Consider the following 18,504-nt stretch of genomic DNA (forward strand, 5'->3'; position numbering starts at 1 on the left):
TCACAGTAAAATCTGTCTTGCCTGTCGCCAGACCTTGAGATCAGCCAGATCCTATCCACTCAGCACACATAGTAACTTAGCCATCCCTATCAGCTCTGCCTTCACCGTCTTCGACTGCAAAGTGAAAACCCAGCAGTATTTTCCTCTTCCCCCCTGTCTCCATCGTCTTGCCCCTGGCTGCTGGCACCAGCTGCTCTGATCTGATGGTGTCCATTAATAAAAGCACTGATCTGACTCGTTCAGTATCAGCAAGACTATCTGAAGCAGTGCCGCAGCATTGCCCATCTGTACTTTCTGTTCGGTATCAGTCACCACAGGCTGGCATGATGCAGCCTTTTGCAAAGCCCCATGCCACTAGTCTTGCTTACAGAAAGCAGAACCGAGTTGGTTTGGGCCTTGCTGGAGAATTAACTGAACCTCTGGTGTAGTTGCTTCTTTGCAGCTTATTCTCCTGCCCGCTTGCCCCTCCTCTCTTCCTCCTTCTCCATTTTGGCTGCCACTCCATGGTAGATTCCTGAGCATCAGAATAGTTATCAATTAAGCGAAAGCTGTAAACAGCTCTGATCCTGAGATGCAGCTGATAGTTAGTTAGCCCATCGTGCTGGCCAGCAGATGCACTGGGGGTCCCAGAGGGAAGGAATTATCTGTTACCTCTGCTGACCCACTATGCACCCTGGACTTGTTAACCCTTTTTTTGCTCTGCTGCCGAGGGCTTCACCTGCCCTCCCGAGGGTCAACACACAGGCTTCACTGCTTCAGTGATCCAAGTATGCCATGCTGCTGCCCTCCACCTTCAGCCTTTCCAGTAACCCAGCATTTGAGCCGACTGGAGATTCTGCATTTTTTCCCTCAGCAATTACAAAGAGCAATGCATGGCGCGTGCCAAATTGCTCCCTTCTATGACTGTCAACTTTACAACAAAATAATTAATGTTTGCTGACAGAATCTTTTCAAATGCCTTCCCTCTTTTTTTTTTTTTTTTTTTTGAATTCCAGACATAGATCTGGATTCTTTCTCCGCTTCTCTCACATATCATCATTGTGCTAGGCATGGGAGGCTGGTTGTACTCTCTGCATTTCATAGATGGAGAAACCGAGACTTAGAGATGTTCATCAACTTGCAGTCACGCAGGCTGTAAACTCCAGAAATGGGCTTGAATTCAAGCTTCTTGGCTCCAGCATCAGGTTTTTATGTTCCCTTTTAACCAGATTTTTCTCGCTTTAGTTATGTTAGCCACTTTCCCCTTTCTAGTGTTCTAAGAAGCACTCGCTTCGGCATGTCCATTTTTAAAATATATATATATATAAGCATCCTTTGTGAGACTTAGATTTGGAAAGGGCAAGTAACTTGCACAGGTGTCTTAGGCCCTTCCTTTGGGGAATGAAGAGGGAGAGGGACTATATGCCATCTACTTGTACTTGTGTCTTCATTTATTTGGGCATATTGCTATGCAATGGGAGAGATAAAGATGAAATGTTATGATCTCTGCCTTTCAAAGGTTCACAGTGAAGCTAGCATGCAAGAAGCCAGGTCCTGCCTAGTGTCACACATGTTATGGGAGGGAAACTAAACTCCATGAGGGGTGTGGAGCAAGCAGTTCTTAATTGTGCCTGAAGCATTGAGGTAACAGTGGCCAGCACACCACCATCTGGAACGCTATGGCATGGCTGTAGAAGCCTTTCTTAGTTCCTTTCTCCTCTGTTTGCTGGGAAGAAAAGACTGCATCTGGTGGAGATAACATACAAGCAAGGCCTTGCTCACTCACAGGGCCATTAATTCTGCACTGTGGTGACTAATGCTATGAGTGGCATTTGCTCTAAAAGTATTAGGAACAGACTTGCTCTTGCAGTAATGGGCGTTGCTGGTCCTTATCCAGATTTGCCTGTTTGGACTCATGCTTTAATAATCTACTCTTTGGTTTTTATTCTCTGCTTTTCCTGGAACCTAACTCCAGATTGTTCCACAAGGATAATTAATGGCTAAGGTAGAAGGAAGACTTTAAGGTGAATGTGGAGGAGTGTCATAGAAAGAAAGAGAGTTCTGGAAGACTAGGGGAGTACGTAAGTAAGATCTTGCCCCTATGCTATGCCCTTGTGTTGGTGTAAATGGGTATGATGCAAGGAGAAAGTAAATCACTTTATGGTTGAAGACAGACGATCATCATGTAACAAGAAACCTGCAAATGCTATGCTTCCATGTTTATAGCCATTTGACAGTGAAAACAGAGAGGAAGCAGGTCATGCTACTGAGGGAGAATAGATCTATAGTAACATCCAGATTGTGGACCAAAGTGAAAAGGAAACTAAAAGGAAGTTGTTTGTACTCCAACAAATCAGAAGATCACCAAGAAATGGAAAAGTTCTTAGACTTCTACCACTTGCCAAAACTTAGCCCAGAGGCAACAAACGACCTGAACAAACCCATAACTGAAGTAGAGATTGAATCAGTGATTAAAGACCTCCCAACAAGGAAAAGCCCAGGCCCAGACGGCTTCACTCCAGAATTCTACAAAACATTCCGAACAGAGCTGACCCCAATCCTCTACAAACTCTTCAAAACAATAGAAAAAGAGGCAACCCTTCCAAACTCATTCTATGAAGCCAACATTACCTTAATCCCAAAACCAGACAGAGAACTAACAGAGAAGGAAAACTACAGACCTATCTCTTTGATGAACATTGATGCTAAGATTCTCAACAAAATCCTAGCCAACAGAATTCAAAAACACATCAGACAGATCATTCATCCAGATCAAGTAGGATTCATCCCTGGAATGCAGGGATGGTTCAACATTCGAAAATCTATAAATGTGATACACCACATCCAAAAACTGAAAAACAAGAATCACATGATAGTATCAATAGATGCGGAAAAAGCTTTCGACAAAATCCAACATCACTTCCTACTAAAAACCCTAACCAAGGTAGGCATAGATGGAAAAATCCACAACATAATTAAAGCAATATATGAAAAACCCAACGCCAGCATCATACTGAATGGAGAAAAGCTGGAACCCTTCCCACTGAGATCTGGAACAAGACAGGGATGTCCACTTTCTCCACTACTATTCAACATAGTCCTAGAGGTACTCGCTGAGGCCATAAGACAAGAAAAAGAAATCAGAGGAATCCAAATGGGAAACGAAGAAGTCAAGCTCTCACTATACGCAGATGATATGATTCTTTATGTAGAAGAGCCAAGAGACTCAATACAGAGACTGCTAGAACTTGTACGAGAGTTTGGTAGAGTGGCAGGGTACAAAATTAATGAACAAAAATCAACAGCCATAGTGTATGCGAACAGCCCCAAGATGGAAAAAGACTTAACCAGCAAGATACCATTCAAAATAACAGAGAAAAGTATGAAATATCTGGGAATAAATCTAACCAAAAATGTAGAAGACTTATTTGAAGAAAACTACAATCTGCTTAAAAAAGAAATTGAACAAGACCTCAAAAGATGGAGTAATATCCCATGCTCCTGGATAGGTAAAATCAATATCATTAAAATGTCTATACTGCCAAAAGCAATATATACATTCAACGCAATCCCAATCAAATTGCCCAAAATATTCTTCATGGAACTGGAAACAATGATCCAAAGGTTCATCTGGAAGCACAAAAAACCACGGATAGCTAGAACTATCCTGAAGAACAGGAAGTTAGCAGGGGGAATCACAGTTCCGGACCTCTGGACATACTATAGGGCAGTGGTTATCAAAACAGCGTGGTACTGGCACAAAGATAGAGAGGAAGATCAATGGAGCAGAATAGAAACGCCAGAAGGAAACCCACACAGATACAGCCAAATAATCTTTGACAAAAAGACAAACAACAACCCAGGCAAATGGGAAGGTCTGTTCAATAAATGCTGCTGGGACAACTGGTTGATAGCCTGCAGAAACAAAAAAATAGATCCACATCTCTCACCATACACTAAGATCAGATCTAAATGGATAACAGATCTAAACCTACATCCAGAAACCTTCAAACTTTTGGAAGAAAATGTTGGAAACACACTGGAACACTTAGGGGTAGGCCCTCACTTCCTAAAAAAGACTCCAGATGCAGTAGAAATCAAGACCAAAATAAACAATTGGGACCTCATCAAACTAAGAAGCTTCTGTACAGCTAGAGAAACAATCAACAAAGTAAAAAGGCAACCCACAGAATGGGAGATCTTCGCACACGACATAGGTGATAGAGGGCTAATATCCAGAATATACAAAGAGCTACAAAACAACCAAAATGTCAAAACAAACAACCCACTCAAGAAATGGGCACGGGAAATGGGCAGACACTTCACAAAGGAACAAACCCAAATGGCAAATAAACATATGAAAAAATGCTCAAGTTCCCTGGCAATAAGGGAAATCCAAATTAAAACATCAATGAGGTACCACCTAACGCCAGTAAGACTGGCCCACATGAATAAAAGCACCAACGACACTTGTTGGCGAGGTTGCGGGGAAAAGGTAGATTATATTCTCAAGAGGCCTTTCAAAGTCCAGACTCAAACCCAGTTAAGAATTTGACTCATAGATCTGCTGTGAGGCCTTGGGGGAAGTCACAGGCTCTGAGCCTTCATTTTCTTGTTTGCAGAATGAGGATAATTATGCACATAAGATTGCTCTAATAATACAGTGAAACAGCTGAGTGACTGATGCATTGTGAATACTCAATCTTCACCGTTGCTCTCTTTTGTGGGAGGCTATTGCTAACTCCATGCTCTTTGTCAGGTCACCTTCACTTCTTTCATCCTGTTTTCCCAAGTGTTAATGGGAACAGTGCCCCCACTGCCAACAAGGTTTTTATGGGGACTAAATTAGATGACGAATACAAAGCATTTGATAACATAATAGAGGTCGAAGAAGTGGTAGTGCTACTTAGAGAACAGCCTCTTGGGAAATAGCCTGGGAGATGAGGATGCCTATTCTTCTGTGTTCTGGAACTGAGAAAAGCCCGAAGCCCCAAATGCAATTGTTATAAAAGATACCACAGCAATCTCTTCTGCCCTCAACCTTTCTCTGACCGTGCAAAACTTCCAGAAAGAATTGTGTTGTTGCTGAGAGAAAAGTGCATGGCAGGATTCTTGGATGTCCATCCGTATCCAGCCAAAAATCTCATTCCATTCATGAAGCCTTCTGGCAACCTTGCCCCAGAGAACACCCCTAATTTCACTTCTTTTGGCAACCAAGTTTCTCCCGCTTACGTGGATGCTGAGATAAACTGTTCATACTTATTTCCCATGAGTATACCATATATTCCAAACTCGGCTTTAATTTCCTGAAGGATGGACATTGTCTCAGGACACTTGCATTTCAGAATATCCCTAAAGCTTGGGCATATGATGTTTGTGCTTTTCACAGATATCCCAACTTGATATTCAAAAGGGAAAACTTTGTCCATTGTGTTTCCAATACACTAAATTACATTTTTCTTTACTCAGTGCTCGCTGAATATTCACGAGTTACATACAAAAGACTTTACTAAGGATTTGACAATTCAAAAATGAATCCCACGTGGATTTTGCTGTCATGTTCCTCCCATGCTGAGAGACAGAGCCACCAAACAAAGATCCAACGTACAGAATTCAGAATAACAGAGTCAGAGAAAGGAACTTGGATCATGTTGTGTTTCCTAAGCGACACAACACTGAAGTTGAATCAAAAGCTGATGTAAATTGGAGCTTGTGGGACTAGAATAAAGGGCATCTGGGAAAGAGATGATTAATTGTAAGATATATATGCAGGACAATAATGATGTAGGATGCAAGCAGAAGCATGGTGGAATGTTAGATCAGAAAGGACATTGGAAGCCAAGTGGAAGAGGATACTGAATGCCAGGGTACATATTTTGGGTGTTTTCTGCTGGCATCAGGGAGTCAAGAAATAAAATCTTGGACACACACACATATGCACAGAATTTGTTTCTAGTGTACTCCAAAAGAAGCATATTTAAATCAGCAGGGAGAGACAGAGATGTATCAATGTATATCATATGTTCATTCTTATTCTTCTAGAAAACAGGTCCATCCCCATATTGTATTAGTAGCTAAAGTGCAATTGTCACAAAAGAGGCAACAGCTGCTGAACATCATACAAGTTAGTTTTAGCATTAGAATGGACTCTTCAAGCTGGCAATATGGTGTAGTAGGCTAAGCCTCTGCCAGTGGCACTGGCATTGCTTTTGGCCCCGGCTCACATTCCAGCTGCTCCACTTCTGCTTATGGCCTGGGAAAGCAACAGAGAATGGTTCGGGTGTCTGGGCCCCTGAACCCACATGGGAGACCTGGAAGAAACTCCTGGCTTCATATTAGCCCAGCTCTGGCCATTATGGCCATTTGAGGAGTGAACCAGCAGATGGAAGATCCCTTGCTTTCTCTATGTTTCCTCTGTGTAACTCTGACTTTCAAATCAAAATAAAAACAATCAAAATCTCTCCCCTTCCCCTTCAGTTTGACACTGGGATTAAACTGTGATAACTGTGACTGAAAAATTTGAGGAAACACTCATTGGGTATTTCAGCTTAGAAAACCCTTTGCTCTGACTCCAAAGCTTGACTTACAATGAATCATCCAGTTGAAGCTCCCAGTAAAGTCTGTAGGAAGATGCCAGGCTAATGATAGGTTTTTTTTTTTCTGCCAAGGATGTAGGTTAATGTCCATTTGGATATGGCTGCACCTTGGGAATTAATGGTTCATATTTCAGGGATGCCATCTGGCGCTCATCAGTGGGAATGCTAGGCCAAGGATGGACACAGGTAGAAATGTTTAATGACTCTATGCTGTGCAGTATGTCCTTTCTCTCCAATTGCCCTATTCCCACCGTCAGTAATCAGTGGAAACAGGACATTGCTGTCAACTGCCTAACGAACCAGTGGCATGTGCTGAGTGGTTCTCAACCTTGGCTGTACATAACATCACCAAGTCCAATTAGCTAAACAAGGATCTCTGAGGATGGGGTGCATGTATGATACAATTCTGAAGCCCCTCACTTCTTCCTGAATTGTAGTTAGGTTTGAAAAACACTAGTAGTTGGGGCAATATGGATTTCAGAAATCAGAAGAAAAAAAAATATATATATATTGCTGATAAACTCTGAGGCTACTGCTCATTGGGTAGTTTTTGTTTCCTTGATAGCACTTTCTGCAGGATTATGGCCAATGTCATGAGAAAATGTGCATAAAGCACTGAGTACCATGTCCCAGTACCTGTAACAGAATAGCTGTCGAATAGAAAAACAGAAAATTGTGCCAGCACTGTTCAATTCTTAGGCTTGTTATCATTGTTTGATTTTACTTATTGATAACAAACAGCAGACATAGAAAATCTGGAGATGGAAGATATTATGGAAATTCCTCAGAGATCTAAAAACAGATCTTCCATATGACACAGCCATCCCACTCCTGGGAATGTACCCACACAAAATGAAATAGCATATGAGAAAGTTTGTTGCTCAGCCATATTTATTGCAGCTCAATTCACTGTAACTAAGATATGGAATTAATTCACATGTACATCAATATATGACTGGTTAAAGCAAATGTGGTATATAAACAACATTGAATACTACTGAGACATAAAAAGAATGAAATCCTGTCTTTTGCCACAAAATCAGTGCAACTGGAAACCATTCTGCTTAATGAAATAAGACAGTCCCAACAGTACAGATATATCTTTTTCATGATCTGAGACACCTAAAATACAGAGTACAAAAAGTGTTGTGTTCTAGATGAGTTGAAACTGACATTTTGAGATTTGATTATTGTTTACAGGCTTAGTAAAAACAGCTTTATTTCCCCCCAACTTGCTGTTTGTTGGATTCTTTACCTAATGGAGTATTAAGCCTGTAATTGCAAAGTGAACTGAAAGTATGCCATTGTAAAATTGAAAATAGCTGTATATTATATATATGAAATAAAGAAGAAGGGGGATTGGTGGTGAATGCAGGCAGGAGGGAGGGCAGTGTGGAAAGTATCACTGTGATCCAAAATCTGTACTGCAAAATATGTAAAATTTGTTCACTTTACATAAATAACAAAATACATTTTGTAAAAAAGAAAACCTATAGATGTAAAAATGGGAGATAAAGGTCTCATTCATCGCCCCACCATTTATCTAACCATATGGCTAAAGGTAAATCGATTCATCTTTCTGTACCTCAGTTTCTTTCTCTGTAAAATGGGTTTGATATGTACTTCCTTCTCTTTGCTTTCAATGAACATCAGGTAACTATTATCTGGGATAGTTCTTTGAACAGTTTAAAGTTTGTTAGAAAATTTGGATTATTAATGGGTTACTTTTTGTTTTTGTAATTCTGTGTACACAGCCTGATGCTAAAAGTCATAGCATATCCATCAATGTAAGCTGTAGACTAGATGGGGAGACAGAATTAGATGAGTGCATGTTACTAATGTTTATTCTTTGATTAGAACACCAATCACACTGGATCATCTCTTTTCATACTTCTCTCTCATACTAAATTTGCAACATGGGGCATTTTTTATAAGCACCACATGGATGGAGCCTATATCTACTTAGTCTACTATGCCAGTTATTAGCTATAGATCATCTCATTCAGTCCTTATGGTAACCTTGTAGGGATGGATCACATAACCTATTTCTCTGAAATTACTAGATCAACAAGTGGGAACTTTCATATGTCTATTTTGTATCTTATCCAGGTTGCTGCAGAATGCTTGATTGCTGTGTAGATACAATTGTCCCAGTTGCTAATACCACCAGCTGGGTATACAGAAATCTGTTTCACCATATTCCTGCAGAACTTTTTTTGTAGAATATGCTTGTTTTCTATGACTGACCTAAAAACTAGAGATGTGCAAGTTGGAAGGAGAGCTGAGAGACTGCTATGGCAGTCAAGGCCTATGTGAAAGGAACCTGCATCCAGTGATGAGAAATCTATCAAATGCAAATTCATCATGAATCATTTTCTATGCATGTATTACATGGGCACTTCAAAAATTTTGTGGACATATTGAATTAAAATGTCTATATTGGTACAAAAAACTTTTGGAATCGTGTAGTTTTCTTCATAACAGGCATTATCTATGAACTTTTTTTTAAAAAAGTTCTTTTTATTGGTTGGAAAATAGAGTTACAGAGAGAGTAGGACAGAGAGAGAGACAGATCTTCCATCCACAGATATGCTCCCCAAATGGCTGCAGTGACTTGAATTGGATCAATCTGAAGCCAGGAGCCAGAAGATTCTTCCAGGAATCCCACATGGGTGCAGAGGCCCAAGGATTTGGGCCATCCCCTGATGCTTTTCCACATCATTAGTAGGATTGAAAGTGGAGCAGCCAGAAGTTGAAGTGGCATCTATGTTGCATTCACGTGCTACATGCAGAGGCTTAGCATGCTATGCCATGATGCCACCCTATCCATGAATGTTCTGACAACCTCTCTGTGCACAGTTACAAAAATTTTTCTGCTGAAATGAACTGAATCATTCAGTTTCATCCTCCACAAAGTTTTTGAAGTACCCGCATATGGGTCTGACTCTGTATTAGATGGATTAGTACCTAATTTAATTTAACACTCAGTATTTTTGTACGAAAGTGAATTATTAGGCCTGATGAATTAGCTGAGGAAACTCAAGACTTGGGGAATTTATATGGTACATCCAACACATATTAGACTGTAGAGTTTGGGTTCAAATTGACTTTCTGGAGGGATAGCTGCCAGAAAATTCACCCCCCCAAAAAAAGCTGAAATTAGTAATGGTCAAATGGAATGGAAGGCAGAGAAGGTAGTAAGTTGATTGGCTGACCATCAAAGATGGTGCTATTTTGTCTTCCAGGGGATGCTGACAGTTTCAGCAAAATGCGGCCTCCCATAGAAAAGCAAACCATCATCCGACCCCCAGTGAGGCCCCCAGACCCTCCCTGCCGGGCAGCTATTCCCCAAAAGCCAGAAACAAAGCCAGATGTGGTAGCTGGCAATGCGGGGGAAATTCCATCATCCGTGTAAGTAGTCTTGTTTTTCAACCTTGACCCAAGATCCATCTTCGGCCACCAGGAATGCTTGTGGAATTAACATGTGTGAGGTGTACAACACACAACCCTGGGCCACTGTTGACTTTACAGGCTAGGGGAATACCATGGGCCAGCCTTACTTGGAATGGGTCTCAACACTGAAGACCTAGGAATTTCCCTAAAGCTGAAGACTGGACCTTGTCGTTTGCTAGGAGACCCATTTTTCTTACCTCTGTAGGCTGACAAAATTCTCTTCTGTTGTTAGCTCCCTTGGCTCGGGAATTTTTTGTTGTTATTATGTTGTTATGTCTTGTCGCTGCCCCTGATTTGAAAAGCAATTTCATGCAGAGTTGTTCATTGCACTCATGCTTGAGGCATTTTTTTTCTTTTTGGGGTAAATACGAGGTAAGAATTTCTAAAATCTTCCAAAATGACTGAAATTTTCTACAGAGATCCTTGTCAGGAAAGAGCTAATCTGCCACCTGGCACCTGGCAGGCCTTCTGGAGGTTTGGCTACAGGCCAAGAACCCAGGCAATGAATGACCAGCGTAAGAATACGGCAGCTCCCAGGGGAAGCAGCCTGGCCTTGGCCATAGCCAGCACCACTGGCCTCTTGTCAATCAGGGATTGAAATCTCTCAGTATATTGCCTTCTGCTCTACACTTCTTTTTTGATCTTATGTTTTTCCAAACTGTAAAATCAGGGAAAGAAGAAAAACAAGACCTCCACAACTTTGACTAATTAGCTACATGTGTCTACCAAATGTCAAAAATTTCACTTTAATGCCAAAGACTGATTTCACTATTCCTCCCCCCACCACCCCTCCAAAGAAGGCCTGATTGAGTAATACATTTCAACTATTCTGAACCAACAGGCAGCAAGGATATCATCTTTCACCTTTGGAGTGACCAAAGGTTCTGGGATATTTCCCAATCTGATATTTGCATTTCTCCAGTAAAGAGTTTGCTGTTGGTGGCCCATTGGGTCAGAGGCCCTTGCTTTTCCTGTTGGCCAGTTGTTCTCATGTATATTCTGGAACAGCTCACAGATCTTGATTGGCTTGTGTTTGCAGGGTGGCTTCCAGGACCAGGTTCTTTGAAACAGCTTCCCGGAAAACAGGAAGGTAAGAGACACAGGTGATGGAAGATAAGTCAAATCACTATTGGCTCTTAACTCCTGCCTCCTCATGATGCTCTGGTCCTGTTTCTCTGTAGCTCTGTCACTTTCCCTTTGCCAATATATTTCCTAAATGACAGCTGACAGGCAGATGCAGAATATAACACTCTAATGTAAACAGCCTTAGGATAAGCATGATTTCGATTTCAAGCATTTGATTGAGGTGGTGGTTCTAAAACTGGTGGCACATCTAACTCTCCTGGAAAATTTTTTGGGGAAAAAAATCAGATTCCTGACATGTACTCTGGATTCACAAAATAGAATCTCCAGGAGTGAGGCCTAGGGATCTCACTTTTTGTTTTATTTTGTCACCTTGAGAAAGAAAAACAGACCAAAAAAAAGTGTGCTGGGGAGGAAAGGGAGAAGGAGGGTGCATGCACAAGCCTAACATTCTGCATAAGGATACACCTATGTATAAGACCGCTTCCTGGTGGGCCTTGCTCCCTCGCTAGAAGTCAATGCCGAGGAAGTGGAAATACGTACATTAGAATGGATGAAATGAACTGGACATATCTGCAGGGAAGAATTTTGGAGGAGGTGGTATTTGAACTGACCCTTGAGAGAGAAATGGAGAGACACACAAAAATATGAGAGGACTGATCTTTGAGCAGAGAACCAGGGCACTGAGAAGGGAATGTGGAGGAGGCATGAAGAAAGTCTGATAGAAACTTCAAGGCCAGCAGGCTCCTACTAAAGTAGCAATATCCAAAGTGTTGAAAAAGACTGGCAATCACTACCAAGGAACTGGGGTCTTGACAGTCATTGCTTAGGCAATCTTTCGAACAACCGTGGCTTAAGGGGACTATAGCCAAAGCAAACTCTTCAGTGAGGTACCAATTCACCTGTTCCACATCTGGTTTGGATTTAATCCTGTTCTTTACCCCCAGATTCTCATCTTGGCCTGAGTGTAGGTAATACCAAAGTGAGTACACCTGCCCTCCAGGATGTCATGATTCACCATCCTTAGTATCCACAACAGGTCCTTCCATCTGCGTGAAGAAACATCCATTCAGTTTACATGAAGAAAGCATCCCTTTCATCTAGGCCTCAGTGCATTCCCGTGCTGGCCACTTCTCAAAATCCTCAGACAGATCATACAACCAGTCCTGTCTGTAGTCATTGTTGCCAAGCTGTTCCCCCATTTCTAAGGAAAAGGGCATATATTTAACTTTTGTCTTGCAACCCTTTGCTTCCTACCCATTTATATGACTATAGCCTGACATTAGACTGGTATCATTCACCCATTAGTTTCCATTCCCTAATAGTTTAAAAATATAACTCATAAGAAAATGAATAGTGATTCATTAAGCAGAGAAGGGTAGAAAAAAAGAAGAGAAGGGAGGGAAGGACATTTCATAGAGGCAGGGAATCTTAAAGCAAGACAGGCTCAGAAGCAGTTAGTGTTCCATTATAGCTGGCTTGTGGACATGAGAAGAGAGAGCTTAGCTGAAGTTAAAAGCAGGAAATGGATTGAGGCACCTTATATGACATACTGTTTGGTCTTTATTCTACAGACTATGGTAATGGTATGGTGGGAATCATGGAAGGATTTTTAAGCATAATAATGCATATTGTAAGCTGAATGCATTATAAAAAATGGCTCTTGTGGTTACAGGGAAAAAAGATGGTTAAGATTGGAGGCAAGCTGGCCTATTAGGAGACTTATCATCCTTGCAAGAGTTCACAAAGTCTCAACCTGTGGAATACCTGGTGGGAATAAAAGGGAAGGGACATAGAAGGCTCAATAACACCCTGCTGAATTTTCAAATTTGGGACATTGGAGAAGGAAAGTCTGACTTGAGCGATTATGTATATAATTACTCATGGAATAGGTTCTGTCAGAAAGTCGCTATGCCTGATTTTTGAATACTGATTTTAATGATGCTGCAGGAGATCCGAGGAGAGATGTACAGTGTACAACCACCACTTAGGCTAGTACTTGGGACTGGACCTATGTAGGATTAGGGATGGAAATGCTGAGTGCAGATGCAATATAAATCCAAGCGTGAGAAGTAACATTCACCAAATACTATGGTATGAATAATTAGCCCTGTGAGTGGAGGTCCCCAGTTTTCGCTTATAGAACAAAGATCATTGAGGTAGCAGGAATTGATCGATGGGCAAAGAGAAAAGCAGGAGGGGTCCTATGTACTGTGCGATGCTTCAGCCACGCTGTGAAGGACTGCATTCTGATAACTGTTCTCTCCAGTTGTCCTCGGATAAAGTTAGGATAGAACTTAAATAAGCATATTAAGAGGCTGACCAAAGCTAATTTGCCTTTTGAGACACAGCTGGATTCATTTTTCCTCCTCACCATCCTATTAGAGAACAAAAAAAAATCACAGAATAAAGTCGGTAGTCTTGGGTCAGTTTCTCTGAGCTGTCCCAGCCTTCTGTGTAAGGATTGTTCTGACATCTGAAAGATGTCTTTGTGTCTGAAAGGCTGAGCTCTCTAAACTTGCCAGATAAGTAGCCCAACCATTAAGCGTTTTGAAACATGCAGTCAGTCATTCTGTCATTTTCCAAATGGTCTATTCAGTACTGACTTGGAAGGGTCCACGGTCCCCTTTCTTTGCCTCTGCAGTCCCGATTTCTGGAGTATTAATGACATTTGTTCTTCCTTTGCAGTTCTCAAGGCAGAGTTCCTGGAGATGAGAGTTGAGGCCGCAGGTTTGTAGTCTCCACCCATGATCACAGAGCCTTCTTGATGAGATCTGAGTTGTTGAGGACTAGAACACCATGTAGATCCAGAGGAAAGGGACCTCACCTCCGTAATACAGAGCCTTTAAACCTAGTGCCTTTCAATTCTGAAGTTTTATGTGATTTTTAAGTCACTTTTTCTTTCTCTGCTAAAAACTGTTTTGTAGTTTTACAGATTTCTTCAGTTGAATTCATTAGGAATCATAGGCTGTGATATTTTATGCAAGTACATTCCCTTCTTGTAGACACAATTTTCTAGTGTTAAAATTAGAAGATTAGAACCTTCCTATTTTGATATCATTTGGTTCTTTTTTTTTTTTTTTTTTTTTTTTTTTTTTAGAGATCTGTGTATTTGAAGCTGATAGTCACAGAGAAGGAGAAAAGGAGAGAGGGAGTTGGGAAAGGAGGAGGGAGGGAGGAGAAGGTGAAGGGGGCAGGAGGAAGGTAATATAGGAGGGAGGGAGGGAGGAAGAGAGAGAGAGAATGAGAGAGAAAGAGAGAGTCGTCCATCCTTTGGCTTACTCCTAAGATGGACACAGTGGACAGGGATGGACAAGGCAAAAGTCAGAATCCAGGAGCTTCTTCTAGGTCTCCTACATGAGAACAGGGTCACAAACACTTGAACCATCTGCTGCTGCTCTCCCATGTGCATTAGCAGGGAGGTGGATCAGAAGTGGAGCAGCCAAGCCGTGAGCCAGCACCTATATGGGGTGCTGGTATCACAGGCAGCATCTTAACCCACTAGACCTTGACTAGACTAGACTAGGTTAGACCCTCATTTGTTTCTGTAAAGAAATTAGTAACCTCTATTTAGGGATGGAAAGAGAGGCCACCTGAGAATCTGTGGAGGGACCTCATTTCTTTAGACCAAATTAGTATTCCAGTATTACCACTTGAAGTTTCGTCTTCTATTGGTCCCTTCTATTAGTCTAACGCAAAGCCATTTCACCTTCATTATCTCATTTGATCCACATAGCATGCCAGAGGTATGGAGGCTAATACAAGTATGTGTTCTAACTCAGTGAATAAAGGAAGAGGAGCTGAGTTTCTGATGCAGAGAAGTGATATGTGTAAGGTCACAAATCAGGGAAATTCCTTTGTTAACATAGAAGTTCTGATTGGTTTGACTATCCAGGTTCTGGTATGACCTGAAGAAATAAGTACAAGTAAGTGAAATTCAAGTATCTAGAGCTTGGCTCTTCATGTGCCCCCTAGCCTTCCATTCTCTTCCTGTCACTTCTTGGCTCAGAGATCCTTGTTGGTAATGTCTTTGTCAATTCCAAGGGGGTGAAGTCCCAGGAAAAGGAAGTTCAGGGTTATTGGAGAGCCATAAGCCCATGGGTATGATGCATCTTGGGTAACGTCAGCAGTTTTCTTATCAGGCTTAATTATTATTACATCAGGTAGACTTTTGGGGAGTTAGAGTGAAAATGGTGGCACAGCATCTTTGGTCCTGATTATTATGCCTTCTTGGCCCTTTTCATGGTATCTGATTTGTAGACACCATTTACCAGCCAGCCTCTGTTGCTCAGAAGATTGGCTTGCAGTTACAGATGCAGCTAGCTACCTAACCCACTCGGAGAGGGCCACAGTTTAAAGGCTGGTAGATGCTTGGCTAATCCTAACTAACTCTACTTTCTTCCTTTCCTTTTAGGTTGTAAAAGCCTTGGCCTCAGGGGACCCTTTCGAGATCCTGAAAGTGTCTTCTCCCTACCCTGGTGTGCTGAGTCCTTTTGTGCTGAAGAGCAGCTCCTTCCTGGTCCTGCACGGTCAGGCTCTAGGAAGCCATAAAACAAGGGGCACATGTCATAGACATGTGCTTATTTCTCCTTTGTGTTCTGTCTTCATGTCCTCAGAAGGTTCATCTTGAGTTCCTGCAACACTGTGAATGATGGCACTCCCTCAGGCCTGCCGAAACCAAGATGCCCACTGACCTGAGTCGAAGAGAAGACCCCAATTTTCAACTCTTGCCTGATTTTCTTGCTTCTTCAAAGGGCCATCAGACGCTGGCAGATTTGGGACTAAATCACAGTTGGTGCCAGGGGTCTTATTCTGAACTAAAGGCCACTCAAGTTAGGGCTGTTGCTTCTCTTGGATGGAGGGGAGTAAGGATGTTTGCTGATTATTGGAGAATTTTAACATACCCCTTACTAAGGATTTGGACAGTGATGCCAGGTTGGCCCTCTGCTACTACAGTATGTTGTGAAGAGCCAGTTTGTTTCTATGAGGTGGGACAGCATGGTTGATGCCCCACTACTCTCCATATGGACCTAGCAAGATGGCCTTCCTGCTCCTGCATACAACCGCTTAGGACAAATTTGCAAAGCATGATTTGCATGTCACAGCCTAGGACTATCTGGATTATTCTCCTGTTTTCACCTGAAGGAGTCCAAGGAATCAAGGGGAAAAAAAACTGCCAGCATTGCTTTTAAAAATGGAGACTGTGCTTGTCCTGTAAGAATTCCATAATTGTGTCAAAATTGTTTAGATGCATTGAAGCAAAGAACCTGTCATTGTTGCTTCACTTTTGACTTCTGAAGATAAGTTCTTTGATCTCCCAAAAGAAGCCCTTCTTAACCCAGTGTCCATAGATTCAGAGATTCCACAGTGCCCCTCAGATGGTATACAGAATTCCATGATACTATGCTTTTTTGGGGGAGATGATCGGTAACATTCTAGTGAATTTCAAATGGGCTTGTGACCCAATAAAGCTTAAGAACCACAGCCCTTCAAATATGACTCTTTGTATGTTCCATGAAGTATTAGATTGGACAGACCTTAAAAATAATTTAGTCTATCTACTGTATAGTCTTGGAAACTGATTGATCACACCAAGACAGGGCCCCGGGTCCTTGGATGTCTGTATGAGGGTCTTTCATTCCACTACACTAATCTAGCAAAGGGCTTTCTGGCTAGTAGCTTTAGAGCCCATCATTCTTGAAAGTTTCTCTTTTGCCCTCTTTTCTCGAGTGCTACATATTTGCAACCAAGTGGTGAATGCAGGCATAAGCCCCTGATAGGTAAGAAATCTGAGTAGTAGACATTTCTAATTACTTTGTGGGAAAAGGAAGCTTCTGGGAACAGTGTCAGTTCCCTTGTTCCCACGCAGATGACTGGGAATCACAGCCTGCCTTCAGAGTCTGGGTAATCCAGTTGTTTCCCAGTAGGAAAGAAGGGCTTTCCCCAACTTGCACTCATTATAGCAAGGTCCTACAAGTGCAGTGAGTGTAGTACTGAGAAAAAAAAATATACGGAGAAAAAGAGAGAGTGAGCGAGATCACATACCTTATGCTCAAACCAACTCTGTGATGCCTTACAAGCAATGAAACCAAGACTGTACTCACTTCCAAGATGGAACTCCAGACATTGTATCTTGATTAATTAGTGACATATCTGCCAAATATACTGGGAGCCTTTGTGAAAACAATTGAATGGAAACCTGATGCTATTCTAAATCAAGACATGCCCAGGTGGCCACATTGAATTCTCTTCATTTTATCCAGTCTCAAAGGCTTAGTTGCTAAGAAACCAGCAGCCAGAGAGGCAAAAGTGCACCTGCTGCTGTCCCGAAAGGTAGTCTCTTGGGAAGCTTATTGAGCTCTGGTCTCAGAGCTGTGGTCTTCTTGCTCTCTCCTGCTGCATGTATCACTAAAGCTGGTAGGTATGCGGAATTTCACCATAGGAACAGTTTCCAAAGAGGCCACAGTACCTTTTAAAGGTGGTGGAGGCATGGTTTCACATTGGATTCCTTTAGAAAAACTACCATCATCACTACTACAAAAGTTGAAAGTGTATTGGGAGCTGGAGAAATCCACTGTGATCTGAGTGGAATTGTTATACAGAAACATAGTGTGAGAGTGCTGAGAGTGGCCTGGGACACGAGAGACTAGCTTGGAGAGTTGGGACCACCTCTGATGGGGACTAGGAAACTCTGCCTGTGCTTGGTTATACACAAAGAATGCCAAGAGTGAAACTTTGACATTCTGATTTAAAGAACATTGTAGGGCCCGGCACGGTAGCCTAGCAGCTGAAGTCCTTACTTTGAATGTGCCAGGATCCCATATGGTCGCTGGTTCTAATCCCAGTGACCCCGCTTCCTATCTAGTTCCCTGCCTGTGGCCTGGGAAAGTAATCAAGGACGGCCCAAAGCCTTGGGACCCTGCACGCTTGTGGGAGACCCAGAAGAAGCTCCAGGCTCCTAGCTTCGGATTGGCACAACTCCAGCCGTTGTAGCCACTTGAGAGGTGAATCAACGGATGGAAGATCTTTTTCTCTGTCTCTCCTCCTCTCTGTATATCTGATTTCCAATAAAAATAAATAAATCTTAACAAAAAAAGAACAATGTAGTGAGACATGCTGTTATGGAATGAGACTGGCTTGGCCTAGGACTTAATGAATAGTCATTCAGAAGAGGCTAGGGAAGAGGGCGATAATTTGAGAAGGGCAAATATAGGAAATTATCACCTTCCTTTGGGCAGCAGGTGGGAGGAATTGGCAGTTGATGAACTCTAAGTCTTGAACTGGCAGTACTTAACAAAGGATCTCCTATTTAGTAAGCATTTCCTAAGAGCTAGTTACTTCCTACACATCATTCCATATTTTGCCGTACCACAACAATCACACACTATCTACC

General features: G+C 42.0%; 1 protein-coding gene across 4 annotated transcripts in view; it reads left to right on the forward strand.

Moving 5' to 3' along the window:
• The window catches only part of OPHN1 (oligophrenin 1), a 329,287-nt gene extending 311,108 nt beyond the window's left edge, over window positions 1–18,179 (forward strand). For 3 of the 4 annotated variants that reach the window (XM_004595205.4, XM_058658534.1, XM_058658535.1), the window contains 4 exons: window positions 9,821–9,986; window positions 11,068–11,118; window positions 13,800–13,841; window positions 15,526–18,179. In XM_004595205.4, coding sequence (XP_004595262.2) covers window positions 9,821–9,986; window positions 11,068–11,118; window positions 13,800–13,833 — 251 coding nt within the window. In that variant the 3' untranslated portion in view covers window positions 13,834–13,841; window positions 15,526–18,179. The remainder of the gene's footprint in view (window positions 1–9,820; window positions 9,987–11,067; window positions 11,119–13,799; window positions 13,842–15,525) is intronic. The other variant, XM_058658533.1, reaches the window with a different exon arrangement.
• The last annotated feature ends 325 nt before the right edge of the window (window positions 18,180–18,504 follow it).

The sequence above is a fragment of the Ochotona princeps genome, chromosome X (assembly GCF_030435755.1).
Source record: "Ochotona princeps isolate mOchPri1 chromosome X, mOchPri1.hap1, whole genome shotgun sequence".
NCBI classification, from domain to species: domain Eukaryota; kingdom Metazoa; phylum Chordata; class Mammalia; order Lagomorpha; family Ochotonidae; genus Ochotona; species Ochotona princeps.